Here is a 16121-nt window from a genome sequence, read left to right as displayed (position 1 = left end):
GCAAAGATTTCTGTGCCCTCTCGTTTTTTGGCTGCCATTATAAACGGCTGTCAAGGGCCTTGTCTTGTGGAAGGGGGTGAGCCTGCTCAGGGCTTGAATGCCTCTCTCCTGGGGTGAAAGCAAGTTCGCATGCGGGTCTGCTGATACAAATGAAAATCTCTGCCCACGCTGGGCAGAAACATGGTACGTGTGAGTTTTACGACTATCTTGCCCAGCAACAGCTTGCACTGCTTTGGGGGCATAAAAGACAGCCGAGCTGAATCTGTCCCTGCGGTGTGAACACAAATACTGTGCTACAACACACCCAACAACCCTCCGGCTGGCCAAGTAGTCTTGGTTCACTTTCTGCTACATATAAACACCTCACTGGTGCGAGAGGAGCGGGTTCACTGCACTGGCAACCACACACGAGACAGAAAATGCTCTGGAAAAATGCTTTAGGGAGTTTTGGATGCACAAGGGACGCAGGGAGAGGCCCACTGTAGAGTTTTATGGCTCAAGAGGTCTATCAAAGAGATAGCTGCTGAGATTTAGGCCACTTTAACGGATGTCTTCCCCCTTCACAAGGCACTCGGCACCGGGTGATGCTCCATTCATGTGCTTGGAAAATAGAAAAACCCAGACAATTTTTTTTTCCTAAAGGTTGTTTTATTGTAAAACCATAAATACAACACTGACATGAAAATCCTCAAGCAACGGATGCTTTCTTACAGTTACAGTTTGTCTTCTGCCTTGGCATCAACTCTGAAAAGAATGTTGCAGAAACATGTCTCTAAGATCTCTCCAAATAACTGAGCTCTGGCCTGGAGTGCTCAGCTCGTTTGGAAGCTAAGTGGAACTATTCCTCCTCTCTCGTGGAATATTTCCATTCAGACAGCAACAGACTTGTAAAAACAGCAACATTTAAACACCTTGATTTTTTTTTTCTTTAATAATCCTTTTCATTTGACGTCAGTCTAAGTTTCAAACAGCACTGAATTTATTTAGCTGTAAAAAAACCAAACCAAACCAAACCAAAATCCTAAAAAGAAAAAATCAGAAGAACTTGAGTTGGCCTCAAGTGTTCATATATCACAATGAAAATCAGCAACTCAACCCCGTGCAATATTGCTCTCTATTGAGTCATTCGATCCACACCAACAATACATGAGACTTGAAACAGGTTTTGTTTTGTTTATTAACACAGCAAGTGTGACATTAGATAACCTTTTAAATACAGTACATGGTACAGTGCGGGGCCAGCTGCCCACACATTTCCCCGTTATGAAGACAAAGCCAGCGGTGGCGGTTTATAAAAATATTGTGTTGCTACAAAAGTATAAATTAATGCTACCGGTATTAAGAAATATTAAACACATAAAACTTATAAGGATTAAGAAAAATATTCATTAATACCTGTAGAAAACTCTGGCCTAAAAAAGATATTTTTTGTATATTTTTTGTATATTTTTTTGTATTTTTTAAGATGACATGAGATTCTTGCACTCGCAGGTAGAGACACACGCAGGTGCATCTGTGGTATTGCCTAGAACATCTGCATCTACAGAAAGGAAGGAAATGCACACAAGTTACTGAGAGGAGGGAGGGTGAGGAGGGAAAGGAGAACGTTAATTGTTTGCTTGATGACACAACAAGAATTCAGCTCCCAGCAGGAGGTTTCAAAAATGAACATACGAACGAGGAACAGCTTCTCTTTTCAGACTGGCTGCAAACAAGGATTTCCTGATGGTTTGGTTTGTCGGCATGACACTTTCTAGCTACGGCGTGGACCAGAATCCTCAAGGTCTGGACGATGTGTGTTCCTCCTGTACTTACAGCCTTGGCTAGTCACCTGTCACGAATGTTTCAGTTCATCCGTTATCAGTTTTCCGTTTAAATAATTAAAAAAAAATAAAATTAAAGTCTCAATAAGTTTAAAGGGACCATGGAAAACAGCTCTTAAGACTGTTGCTCCTTCGAGAATACATGCCTCCTTCCTTGAGCAGAAAGGTCCTTCTCCATAGATAGCAAGAAAAAAAAAAAAATCCCTCCTCCCACCCCCCAGCCCACTGGAAAAAAAAAATACCGTCCTACCCACACCCATTGCAGAGCTCGCCACAAGAACCCCCAGAAGACTGAAAACAAGCGTTCAAGGCTGATGAGGCTGGAAGTGTCTTTTTAAGGAACTTTGGTTGTAAAAAGCAAGGGTTTGACATGCCTGTACTCATCAACTCCACTGTAAAATATTCCTATCGTTAAGGCTGCGCTGCTCACCAGGGTACCGAGACGTGCTGGCCACTGTCAGTGACGCTAGAACGACGGGAAGGAAGAAAATCCTTTCAGTCAGTGGTTGATGTTGTGCATCAACGAGCCATTTATGTGACTCATTTCAGAAGCTATTCCAAAAAATTCAAACTCGGCTGCCTACAGTTCATTAAACCCTACAGGGTCTACTGGATACGCCGTTGTCTAATGTGAGCAAAACTCTTCCGTCAAGTTATAAAACAAAGGACTCTAACAGGAGTAGTAAAAAACCCACCTAACCAGCCAAACAAAAACCAAAATTAAACAGAACCCCCCCAAACATTCAATATATAAAATGAAATTTCAGGGCAATACACTCTCATTGGTTTACCATTTCTGGCCTAGCATAAGCAAACTGTCCCACAGTTGCAACGAGGCATTCAACAACTCAGAGCTGTGCTTGGCTTTCCCTCTCCATATTTTCACTATTGGGTTTTGTTCGGTGACATTTCCAGAGGCCCAGGAAGATGATAAGCCCTGGCATGAGGACAGGTCCCATGCACTGTAAAAAGGGAGCTCTTATTGCTACAGGGCAAAATCTTCCGAAGTATCTGACACAGGACCTTGAGTCTCAGCCAATATTTCTGGGCATTCCCGATGGATCCTATGGATTCGAGATCACGGGGTAGCACAGAAAATGCACAGCAGAAGCAGCAAAACATTTAATACTCTCCCCCACCCCGATTCTTTCACCCTGGAAGTATAAGGGTTGACATTTGCTCCTCAGCTGGTGTTTTCTCCTCTGCCCCTTCTGCTGGTCAGCTACCTCCCTCCTTTAGGAAACCTGGTTAATGTATATATTGGAGGGCTGGGAAGGGTTTGGTGCCGGTGGTGAGTGGGAAGATGAAGATGCTCTGTGAGCCCTCCTGGACCTGTTGGGCAGGACTGGGCTCAACAGTCAGGCGACCATTTCCCACCTCTACATCCAGTCTCTTTTCTCTTGGCAAAGTCCAAAGCAGCCTTGTGCCTTACGGAGTGTGTGTGCTCCATGTAATTGTACAGCCTCGTTTTAAATGATAGGGCTCAAAAAACATTCCTGTAACAGACTCCTCCCAGATGAACGGACTTCTCCTCCCTGAAAAGGTTTCCCAGAATCTGCCTTTAGTGTCTTTTTGTTCATTTTCATTCCATTACTCCTAACTATTCCATAGGAAACAACCTGTCCCCTCCTGAATGCTCACAGGAGCTCCTCTCCACCTCCTTTAGCCAGAGAGATGCAGTTAGAGATCTGAGGCTTCCCTCAGCACAAAGCAGCACTCCCAGCCTTTGAACAACTTTTTGGCTGCTCTTTTACAGTCTTGATTTATCAGTAACTTGGTGCTGTCCAGAAACGCGCACAACATTCTCCGAGTAGCACAATGTCTCAGCCACCCTCCTCCTGTGCAACACTACACCCTGGCTTGTCTACTGTGGGATCCAGAAGGTGGAAGTCATCCCTCAGACTGGGTAAGGCTGAGTGGACTCATCCTCCAATATGAACATATGTGTTAACTTCTTCTCACGCTAAACCTTCCATGTTATTGCAAGCAGTTGGAGAAAAACAAACCAACCAACCTGAGACATCTCACTGAATACTGTATTAATGCAGATACCACAATTTCGAGCCCAAGCCACTTTCAGAGTGTCCCCCCTCTATTTTCAGTCATTCCCAAGCTTGGAGAGTATCTGCCACAACTTCCTTTTGCAAAATTCACGTAAGGGTCATGACTCCCTGAGCTGCTTCTGGACGTATTCTCTGATTAGCAGGGGAGAACACCCAGCAAGCGCAGTTAAACCAGTGCAGGTGGTTCATGTGGATGCCTAAACCAATTTATCTCAAAGTTAAACTGGTTTAACCAGGAATTAACAGACAACTGAACTAGACAAAACCTGAGCCCGCAGCTGGCTTTCACAGAAAGTTTTCCAGATTGCACTAGTTCAAATACAACCAAATCAGTTTTCTTAGAACAGACATATAGTTTGGACAAAAAGAAAAGCTTACTTCCATCTGAAACGGAGCCAGGCACGTGACAGCGAGCCCATCCTGCAAGCCAGTACACAACTACTGTCTAGTGCTAGAGACTTGGGGAGAAGAGACAGACACAGGAGAGAAATCTGGGCTCCATGCTCTCCACGGATGCTCTGGCTGCTGTACTCACGCGTGACAGAAATGACCTTCTGTTTTGAAGAGCTCTGCCTCTGTATCCCACTGTCTCAGTTTTCTAGTAACAAGGATCTTCAGACAGGACTGGAAGGCCCTTCATTCTTTACAGTTCCTCTTCTGTTGGTTTCTCCCCACCTGAAGATCATAACCCCTCCCAAAGCAAACTGTGAAGTCAGAAGTCTGCAAGGTCAGACACAGAGTGAGCAGCAGAACCAAACGAATGCCTGGAGGACACATACACCATTTTTGTATCCCAACACGTCTCAAGCATGAGTAAAGGATGGAAACAAGCAGAAGGCAAATTCTCAACATGACCTACCAGAGGATGATCCCAATTCTGAGGACTTCTCCTCCCAGCGCAAAGGGAGCAGAACCTCAGGACAGCTCTGGTCAAACTAAGAGACCCTCTTCTCTCCGGTCTCCCACAGCAGGATGGGCGGCACTCCTTACGGCACAAGTGCTGCTCCACACCACTGAGCCAATCCTAGTAACTTGGCAAATTAAGAGCTTCCAGAATTCAGACCTTGGTAAAGTATCTAAGCTCCCTAGAATGCAAATCCAGATCTTGAAGAGGGAAGGACAAATAGGAGCACTTAGGGTAAATACATGTGTTCCAGATGTGCTCCTCTCCTTTTAATGAAGTGTAAGTACATCAGACACAGTCAGCCTGTAAGAAAACACAGCATGAGTAGCTCCTCTGAGCAGAACACCCTGTAACCATATTTAAGACTGATGAAAAGCTGCAGCTTCTTCCACTGACTCGCTGGAGTAGGGGGCTGGCCAACCAGCTCCTCTTCTCACTGACTTTCCAGATTGCTCCATTTTAGGGCTGCACATTTTTTTTTGCCTTTTCAGCTGCTAAGCTGAGTTTTTAAGTCTTTGGGAGAATCTCATCTACCAGACAACGCTGCGTGTTTGCTTAACATCCATCATTAGTGCAACTATAACCAAAGTTGCCTTGGAGGTGAGTTACTCGGACGGGGGAGAGGGCTAGTCAATCCCTCTCTTTGGTCGTCACAGCAAGAAAGCTCCAGATTTGATGCCAAAACCACACTGTAAAAAGGGGAAGGGGGGATGGGCTGGGAGTTAAGGGTGGCTGTGGCCTTTCTGTTTGCATGACCTTGCTGTGTAGCCGTGGTCCAGCTCACTGCTTGCCATGGTTGCACAAAAGACTGCAATTTTACCTCATTTCCAGAGCTTTGAACCTGTGCTAACTCTGCTTTGTCCACTTCCCCACCCTTAATGCCTTGCAGACAGACAAACAATGAGCCTGAGTTGGCAAATCCCACAGAAGTTATCAGCCTGTCCCTTAGCAAAGGCGTGTTAGGGCTTGGAGCTTTCTTGTCAAAGGAATGCAAGGGTTTTGCACATTCACCTGAGCATCAAAGAGCCTGTGAGCGGCTCTCAGGGTCTCAGGCAAACCAAGCAAAAAGGTGTAATGTGCTATTTAGGAGAAAGAACTACAAAACCTGTCCCCAGTTCTGCCCATCAAATGAGCCGCAAGGTACGCACTCTGCAGCCTCAAAAGCTAATCCTCCTTTGGATTCATCCTCCAGCCAAGCTTTCTTGCTGCAGGACACCTTGTGCTTTTCAGCGGTAACAGCAACACAGCGCAATGCTTTGTAATCGGCACACATCTCACTTGGGATTTTTGTTTGTAGTTTGAGATTTAGTTATTGTTTGTTACGGGTTTCTCCTGCACTCCAAGTGCAAACAGATGTGTTACCGTGGGCCCAGCTGGTGGCTAGGCAGGCAGGATTTGTATGGGAGAAAATAAAACCAGCAAGAAGAAAAGTTGGCCCTACAACCACCCCTCCATTTGCAAAAGCCACCGTCAGAGAAATAAGACATCCAAGTGCCTTGGCCTTGGCAGCTCATCTTCAAGTGCTGCTACCCCTGCAGTTGTCAGCGGGCTTACAGACTGTGTCTTTTAAGATATCCATACGCAAATCCTACAATTAAGAGACTAGTTTTGCCCCGATGCCAATAACAGTGCTGAGAGCTCAACCCAAACGCTGGACTCAAGCTAATAGTAGGCCCTGTTTCCAGGCTGAAAAAGGCAAGACAGCTGGGTGCAAAGAGCTATTCTTAGTGACCTTGACCTAGGGAAGGTCTCCAGCATGCAAACTGTTCCCCTGTCTGAGCCCCATGGCAGCGAAGCTGTCAGTTAGTGCCTGTCAAGTTCAAGACATCTGCAAACAAAGCCTGAGAGACTGGGTTTGCCATTTCTCATGCCTTGGGACTTACAACTTCTATTACAACCAGAGATGGGCAGGTGGCATCTTCGTTTAACATCTGTTCAACAGCGGTACTTCAAAGAGGACCCCCAGTCTTGCCAGTACATTGTCAGCAACCAGAAACCACCGCTGGCTGTTGAAGGGCTTCAGCCTCCAGCCTGCCTGCTCGGAGCTGGGTGAGTCCATCCTCCCAAACCTCCGATGCTGTTCTGCTGCCACTGTGACCGCAGCTGCAGAGCACCCTGCTGGAAGCAGGAGAGACTACTTTAAAAATAAGAATTTGCTTCAATTTGCCTCCAGGACACAAGTCCCAGTGATGAAAAATTAAAGAGTTTGGCACCAGAGGTTGGGAATTGTCCAAGAGGCACCAAACCCGACAGCCTGCAGAGATCCTGTCCAGCAGCCCAAGAACTGCGCCTACGGGCGCTGGACACAGCAGAGCACTGGCCTTGGCGGACAGCAGAGTGACTGAGATGTTTTCGTGTCATGACCACCTCTAATTGCATTTGGGGTGAGACAGTAAGTGTGAACGTTTAAAGGCCCGTGGCCTTCCTAGCCAGAACGATTCAGCAACATAACAAGTAGTGTAATGCACTGTAGGTATTGAAAAGACATTCGTGCTACTAGAGGAAACCATTCCAAATAAAACAGGAATATATTCTTTGCACTCAATCAGGAGCACTTACATTCAGAAGGATCTTTGAGCCCATGCACTTCTCTATGCTTCCTTCAAACCCCAGTTTGACAAAACTGATGATCTTTGTTCCCCTGAAAAATCATACACCTTGGCTTGTCCTTGGCCTTGGGAAGGTTATTTTGAGCGTGTGCACTGAGAAACTTTTTTACAAAAAGTTTAGGTACAAGGGTTCTCAATGGCAGCTGGCAGACCCTGGCAAGCTTGCTGGTGGCCCACAGATATCTGTGCTGTCACCGCTTGCTTGCTTTTCCTGGTTTCTAGCTTTTCCATATAAGCAACTGCTGTGGTTCCCATACGGATATTTTAATCGCAAATGAGCTAACTCTAGCACAAGTTTTAGAACCCCTGATGCACAAAATTAACAGAGAAGCTAATTAGCACTGGGAATTCAGAAAAGAAGTTATGCTGTAAAAAATAAAGCCAAGAAACCTAACAATTACAGACATTTTCTGCCATGAACCATTTCTCTTAGTTTTAAATCAAACTTATAATCACTAGCTAACATGTTAAACTCAAAACTGGGAGTGGAGACAGAAGAGTAACTTTTGTGGTTTTTTGAAAAAATGTGTACGAACATCTTAAAAAGAAAATAAAATAAAAACCCCTTACAGTCTCCCTTCCCGTTTTCTAAAGGTACTGGTGTTCATAAAACACAGCTGCCCTGGTAACATGGACCATATGTCAAGAAGGCTGCAGACAAATGCTCTCAAGGTGTACAGTTATTCAAAGGAGCAAAGTCCAGTGCAGAACTGGTCTGTTCAATGTAGTCTGATTATCCATGGCAAGATGGCCCAGGGGACAAGAGGAAAGGTGGGGTGGAGGAGAAACAAAAGAAACTTCAAGTCACTTTAGATCTCAGCTGCCTGAAGACTTTAGAACATCAGCCTCCCATTGGTCTGCCCACTTGAAAACATTAGAAAGTCTGTCAAGTCCACACACTATCTATGGAAAGGAGCACGTTCCTGGCAGAGGGCTGTCTCTCTCACATGCTCAGCTTTCCTTTCAAACTTAATTTTATATATATTTATATTTTTATATATATATAAAAAAGCACTTGGTTTCCAGGGGCATTCATAATGAGGTCCACAGTGTTTAGAACTTAAAATTCTTTTTCTTTGTTTGGAACAGTGTTTTAAAGTTTTGTTTTAATTAAAAGACAGTCTTAAAGCATGTTGGACTTCAAAAACATGAGTTTGTTCATGTCTTCTGGACTGAGTAGCCGTCTCCTTTTGATTAAGAGAGCCTGCTCACACATATTTACACATTCGCTTCTGGCACCAACAGCAGGCACTGCTAAGAGCCAAAAGGCTAGCTTGGCTAGTTTTGTATGCTTTTGAGTAACACACGACCAGTACTGAAACAGGTCAGGGGTGGCCTGGAAGAGAGGTTCTTGCAAATAATCATAGACTTCATTTTTCCCAAACCAATCTTCTTCCTGAGCTGCTGTGGCTTCCCCTGCTGCCCGAGGCTTCTTGGTTGAAGGTTCAAATTCTGTTTCTTCTGCCCAGGACTCTTTCACCTCATTGATCAACTCACAGACCTTGCCAATGATCTCTTCGTGCTGGTATGGTGGGACGGGCCGCAGCTTCTGCTGAGGGTCTAAGATCATGGCTACCTTGTGTGCCGAATGAACTTTGAAGTTCTCCTTCAGCGCCTCCAGGAAGAGGTGGCAGAGTTTGCTGACTACGCCAGCATCGTTAGCTTTGGAAGTAAACAGTTTCTCCAGTTTGACGTAGGTGGGCAGTACCAGCTGCAAGGTAGGCCGGCTCTCGTTGCTCAACTCAATCACCGCCTGTTTCACCGGAGCCAAAATGGCTGCCAGGTTGCTGAGCAGGTGTTTGTTCAGGTTTTGGATGAGGTTCATCTTCTTGGCCCTGCTGTAGAACTCGCAGATCTGCTCGTAGCGCTCGTGGACGAGCAGGAGGGAGTCGGTGACCGAGTTCCAGCAGGGAGGGGGAGAGGTCTCTTCCAGGGAGCCAAAGGTCTCCTTCGAGAGGCCTGTGGATCCTGCCAGATCTTCACAGACATTCAGGAGCTCGATCACTTCGTGCATATTGCGAGCCTGTAGTGTTCGCTTGTTCAGCACACTCTGCACTACTGAGTTCAAGGCACAGGCCGAACAACGCAAGCACATGCCCGCCTTGGAGAACGCAGAGGAATTGACTTTGCAGTCTGTGACGTACACAGTCCTGATCTCCGACATCACAAACTCTGAGAGCACGTTCTGTACCCAGTGGTGGATAAAATCACCATTATCTCGAATGTCTACGCCCTTAATTCCTAGGACATAACTCTTGATGTGGTTACCTTCCACCTGATAAGCTGTCAGGATGTAGCAAGAATCAGGGCCGATGCTCTGCGAGTGGCAAGTGACACCGATGCCGAGGCATGCATTGCTGCCCAGGGCACAGGTGACTTTCACCTTCACTTGGTTGTACATCCGAGGCAAATGCTTCAGAGCCAGTGTGTTGAAATTGCCAAGGATTTCGGTGACAGAGAAGGCACCATAGCGAGCTCCACTATCCACCAGGGTCTGTGCTAGCTTGATGAATTCCTTCCCGCTCACCACACTCAGAGCCCCAAGGTCAGTGCACATCACCCTCAGGAGCCTCTCGGCAATGTTCTGCCGCTCCTTCTCTGGGATCACGCTGTTCCCTACCGAACCGCTCGCGGATGCTGCAGTGAAATAGAAGGAGGGAGAGAAAGCACCAGATGAGAACTGCTCCTCTGCAAGGGGAGAGCGGAGGAAGTCACAAAACAATTCTGAGAGAGACCCAAGGAGGTGGAACATGCCCAGATGTGGCAGAGACAGCTCAACCTTGGACTTCTCACCCCAAGGGTTTCCGACAGGGGAACCTCCAGGGACAGGCCTTGCTCTTGCTTAGAGCAGCAAGGAGCTTATCCGCATGCTTTCCCTCGTGTGGGGACTGAGACAGAGCACACACTATCTACTCACAATCCAGTGCCTTAACCAATGGCATCTCTCTGGTGTTCACTGAGGACTGCCTAGATAAGTTATAATGATGTGTGCCATTCGCTATCCATGTCTGTGGGCTGGTGCTCACAGCTTAGCCCAGCTGGAAAGCTGGACATCTTTCCATTTTTGTGGTCTGAGCCTTTTCTTTGAGACAATTATTTTAAGAGGAGTCGCTTCCTCCACCATCTCAAAAAGTGCTGAAGCCCGATTTACTGTTTCTTCCAGCAACCCCACTTTCTGTAGTTGATTGCAGGCAACGTGAATGACACTTTTGGCCATACCAGAACACAAAAGCATCATGTTTTTGTATCACCCTTCCCCCAGGCTGCTCAGCTCAAGCACTCTGGAACTGATTTCCCACAGGGCTGTATTTTACCTTTTCCTGTGGTGAAGCACAAGCTCACAGGATGAGCCAGGGCTAAAGCCAGACGCTGGCTGCCTGCCAGCATAGGGAGTGACAGGTTATGCCTGTGTCACACCATGACTACTGGATTAATTTTTTTAACCCCAGGCTGGGAAGTCTGACCTCGGATCAGAAGTTAATTTTTGGCAGGAGTTCCCAAATGCATCTTCCTTACAAACCTCTCCTACTGCCTCCCCAGGGTTCCCAGTACTTCTGCATACAAGCGCTCCTGTAATGGGAACGGATGCTCTGCTCTGCAGGATAGTACATGAATTTTGGATGAAATCAAGTGCAGTTAGGCAAGGACAAGGGCCTTGTGCAATGCCCATCACTTCTGTACCCTCTATGACAGTCACTTGTTCAAAGTGGAGAGGTAAGACCGGGACGGAAGAGCAAACACGGCTACGTACTATTGTTGGCGTTATTTCTTTGGAGCTGTGGTTTCCACTTTTCTTCAACAACAGCTAGAGGTGATCTGGGCTGGCTAGAGGCAATATTGTTCTCGTTGTCAGCTGTGGGGCAAGAGACAGGGAGGTGTTAGGAGCACAAGATAATAATGCTTAAAGCACAAAGAAGGGGGAAAAGTACCCATCTGTTTAGCATTTATTTATGGTTCCCTTAACTAAGGTGACAACAGCCTACTACATTCTCTGTAGCTTTTAAGCAGTTTTCAGTGAGATGGCACAGTACTGTCAGAAACCTTGAAAGCCACCTTTGGACTTGCAACCTACCACCTCCCAAAATGTGGCTGAAATGACAATGCCTTCTTCTGAGCATCAGTGACACTGATGTTATCAGCACACCTTGAGAAATGTTCCCCTATCAGCCGAAGCTGCACACCAGGAGGACAAGTTCCTTGTGCAGCCTGACTTGTGCAGTTTGCTTGCTTTCAAAATGAAAGCAGTTGTAACAAACATTTATCCTTCTTCCACCTTACTGTCTCTTTCTGCACCGCAGGTGGTTTCCCTTTTCTTTACTGTTAAGAACTTTGTTTTTCAAGCTACGCTGAGCTCCTCTGTATCTAAGGATCTTGTTATAGTCTTCATTTATGGTTTCCCCCCACCGTAGAGAGAGGGCCAATCTCCTCTTGGGCTGCTCCCTGCTGCCTCAGACTGGAAACAAACAAACAGAAAAGACCCAGGTTTCTGGAGCGCAACCAAAGATTGTTCCTCCCTATGGCTGCAAAGATACCAACTGCCCTAGGTGTCTTCGTGGTCATGCTCCCGTTCTGTGTATGTAGCTGGGCTAAAAACTTGGGCTGCCAATCTGATGGGATATTTCAAGGAAATGCAGCCAAGATCAGTAAATTCTCTACCATATCCATGTTCTTTCCCCTCCTGTGCCCCGAGAACTTCTCCCCACCTGCTAGAGGAAATGTTCTAGTTCTTAGTATGCTTCACTACAAAACTGTGCTTTGAAATAGGCTGTGAAGCATCAGGTGGAAGTGGAGGATAAAGATGGGAGAGACTGATGACCAGGCTGAACAGAAGGATGGAATTAAAACCAAAGAAGACAAAACAGGTCCTTTACTCATTACAGCCGGACTTATCTAATTTTGGACATCTCCCCCTGACTGGAGCATCTCCCTTAGGAGGAAAGGCTGAGAGACTTGGGTATGTTCAGCCTGGAGAAGACTGAGGGGGGATCTCATCAATACCTATAAATATCTAAAGGGTGGGTGTCAGGACAATAGGACTAGACTCTATTTCAGTAGTGCCCAGTGACAGGCCAAGGGGCCACGGGCACAAGCTGGAACACGGGAAGCTCCCCCTGAACATGAGGACAAACCCCTTCCCTGTGCGGGTGCCAGAGCAGGGGCACAGGCTGCCCAGAGAGGCTGTGGGGTCCCTTCCCTGGGGACATTCACCCCCCGCCTGGACGCGGTCCTGTGCCCCTGCTCTGGGGGTGCCTGCTCACGCAGGGGGTGGGACGGGGTGAGCTCCAGAGGGCCCTTCTACCCCTGCTGTTTTGTGTTTCTGTGATCTCTATTAGACATAACTCCTTTCAACGTGGCCCCTTGGGGGTCCTTTTACAGGCAGTGGTGCAGAATAGGCTTAAAGTGTGGTTCATTCACCCAGGCAGAACTAGATGACTCTTGTGGTATAAGATCTATCATGCTCTGAACTCACCTGGAGTCAATGACTTCTCCACTGTTTATAAAGGGAGTCGAACTGACCAGCTCAGGTGGGACTATCTATAGCCTAAGCACAGCAGCATGCAGTGAAATGAATCCTGCCCCAATGCTCCAGACAGCAGAGCACGAATTAGAGGAATGCCTTGTTAAGGCACACAAAGGCACTTTGCTCTGCAGCCCAGGTTGATCTGGCGCTAGGCAGAGCAGTGGGCCACCCATCACAACCAACAGGAGAGGGCAAAGCTGCTCTGCTTCATGTGTGGCAATGAACTGGAAGGGAATGAACTGGAAGGATCTAGAGACAAGCAATGATGTGATAAAACTCCTGTGCCGCCTTCTTTATGAGCAAGTCCTCTCAGATTTGAGCAGCTCTGCGTGTTAACCATTGGGCATTCACAAACCTTGCCGATGAACAGCGACGGACTGCAGTTATCATTAGGTCTGGGCACTGCACTGGCCACACACTGGATCAATACCTATGAGCAGTCCAGGATATGACAGAACCAGGAGGGACTCTGGGACTGCCCTGAGGACCGTATGCGCCCAGGGAGTTCACTGGTCGTGGTTGGTACCTGGGGAGCACTGCCATGCTCAGGACTGCAGCCAGAGGTCGATCTTTGCAGGCGCAGAAGAGACGTGAAGAGCAGGAGGTGCTCCAGTGGATGCCAGTGATCAGATATGACACATCACTTTTCCCTCAGCATTTGCCTAGACCAATTGCGCTTGAGCTAATGCCACCACTGTCCTCAACTCCAAACATCTGTGGGTAGGCAAAGGAAAATGCTGGATGTTGCCTACTAACTTTGTTCATGGTTCAGGCCTTCCTTGCCTTGGTGAGGAGTGGGTGGGGGGAGAAACCCTCTATATTTTATCCCCCAGCTCTTTTACCTATTCCATAATAATAGAGGATTTATTATGTACAAATATCTGCTGGCATTCAATATGGCATTAATGAATTTGTTCATTTCAGCCTCATCTTCCTTATCAGGCAGTCTGTGAACTACACAGATCACAGTTCTTTAATTTCTCTTCGTGCCTCCAATCCTTTAATCCAGGTTCAGCCTAGTCGTCCTTTTATTTTTTTAGCTCTAGACTGTAGGAAGGGCATTATATGGTAGAACTCGACCTGAACAAAATACTCTAAAGGAGTCAAAGCTGTATATCGTACAGTGTAATTACAGAACAAATTCCTTTGCCTGGTGTTCTGCTGTTCTATTTCTGCCTTTCAGCCTCCAATTTACATTCTAATTGCTTCTTCTCATTGTGTAGCTGCTTTATGGAGCTATAATCTCTCCTTATTACCTTCTAGCCTCCAGGCTCAGCCCTCTGAATGACTCAAGAGCCAGTATGTCCCTGCTTTTGCTCCTCAAGGCCAGCAGCACGTTCCCTGTCTTCAGCCATTTGTGAGAGGGGCTCAGCGGATGCATCGCATTTAGTTGGAAGAGATTAGCCCTTTGTATCAGACACGATAAGCCAAACTGGACTCCTGAACATATTAACTGAGGGAGTATTTGACCCATATCTTCTTGTATGTCTGCATCCCCTTAACGAAACACTCCCTGAGCCAGCTTTATGGACTGGTAGAAACAGCTACGATGCCAGCGTCCCCAGTATGCGAATACCGTGCCACCAGTTCTGCTGACTACCACAAGGTCTCCGCACTCCCAGACTACAGAGATGTTGTGTCAATGCTATTTCTTGGATATGGAAATCCCCAAGCTCTGACAGGCTAAAAGGCAACAAACTACGACCAGAGTAACTGCAAGTCCTGTGTAACCTCCACTGCCACTCTGCTTAAGTACAATATCCAGAACCAGACACCCAAAGCTGGCTGTAGCTTTCACAACTCTTCATTTTGCTGTGCCCTCATCCCCCAGGACTGTGCTGCTCACCCCCAGCTGCACAGGTCTGGAGGAAAGGCTGCTGTCCCTCCAGAGGAAGAGGCGTGAGCTCAGGGCTGGCAAGCACCACGCACAGAGACGCCACAGCAGGGGACGGCTGCTTTCACAGGGGCAGCCTTGGCGAGGCCAGGAGAAAGCACTTAAAGAAGACACGGACAAGCTTGCTGTCACCGTACCAGTGAGGATGTTCGGGGGGAAGCAGCCAAGCAGAAGACAGTGACTTACAAACAGAGCAGGGCGAGATGAGAAAATACAGAGTTTACCAGGAATAATCCTGAGCTGGAGAGAGGGGATCTCTGCTGACATTACAAGAGTCAGATCATCACCACCTGCTCCCTCCAGCCCTCTTCTGTGTCCAAAGTAACCCAGGTGAACAAGCCCAGATGCCATGGGTCATTTTTAAAGAAGAGAGAGGGAAGAAGCTGCAGACAGCACTAGCTTAAAATTTTCAACAGCTCACACCTTGCCAGTGAATTGCCATTCTCCTCTTTGACACCTCAGCTTTGGTCCGTCCTCTGCAGCTCCTCTGCTCAGTGTCACCAAGAGCTATAACTCAAAACGCTGCATTTCAGTACCAGAGACCAGAACAAGGAACCAGATGGTCAGGGCGCAGCTTGGAGGCAAGCAGAAACTGCCATCGACAAACAGCAAGAACAGACCCCAACGCCACGGAGCGACAGCAGCCACTACCCTTCCCCACTCCTCACTGTAACATGAAGTCCAGTTACTCCACATTAACCAGCTTATGCTCTAACAGAAAATAACATCCACAAAACTCATACCATCTTATAACGAATCACCCTAAACGTCGATTCATAACATTACAAAGATGATAAATAAAGTAGCTGCTGAACAACACACAAAGCCTGCACTAAGATTCGCCTCTGAGAACTGGACTGCAACCGAGGAACCGCATAGATGGAGAACTCAAGGGACACTCATTAGAATTAGGACTAAAACTAAAGCACAGAACAAGAACTTTGACGAGAGTTACTGTTACAGAATGGAAAATAAGCTTTTCCTCAAGCCCTTTGTCCTTCCATGCCACTTGACTCAGGGCTTACCTGTAAAGTGAGGGCACACGAAGCACTGAATATGTAACTCAACAGAGCGGCTGTCTGTTGGAGAACACAGGTCTGTCAAAGGTAAATTAATTTATAAACCCATGTTAATTCACTTGAATTTGATTCAAGAGGAAAAAAAAGAAAAAAATCTGCCAATATAAAAAAAAATCCTATTTCTACATTTTTGGATATTCTGAATGCTGTCTTTGACACAGCTTTGGCTTTGAAATTTTAAAATTCTCTCTTATGTATTGAGATAGAAAACAAAAAAGGTGGCTTAGA

At 46.7% G+C, this 16121-nt stretch overlaps 1 protein-coding gene across 21 annotated transcripts in view; it reads right to left on the bottom strand.

Annotated features, from left to right (window-relative positions):
* Positions 1-626: 626 nt before the first annotated feature.
* Positions 627-16121, bottom strand: part of ZNF618 (zinc finger protein 618) — a 164978-nt gene continuing 149483 nt past the window's right edge. For all 21 annotated transcript variants that reach the window (XM_064468922.1, XM_064468905.1, XM_064468912.1 and 18 more), the window contains 2 exons: positions 11151-11252; positions 627-10036 (listed from right to left, as the gene is read on the bottom strand). In XM_064468922.1, the coding sequence (XP_064324992.1) occupies positions 8523-10036; positions 11151-11252 (1616 nt within the window). In that variant the 3' untranslated portion in view covers positions 627-8522. The remainder of the gene's footprint in view (positions 10037-11150; positions 11253-16121) is intronic.

This window comes from Phalacrocorax carbo, chromosome 18 (genome assembly GCF_963921805.1).
Source record: "Phalacrocorax carbo chromosome 18, bPhaCar2.1, whole genome shotgun sequence".
In the NCBI taxonomy this organism is placed as follows: domain Eukaryota; kingdom Metazoa; phylum Chordata; class Aves; order Suliformes; family Phalacrocoracidae; genus Phalacrocorax; species Phalacrocorax carbo.
The sequence above is the reverse complement of the archived record's forward strand: the minus strand, read 5'-3'. Positions and strand labels throughout refer to the sequence as shown.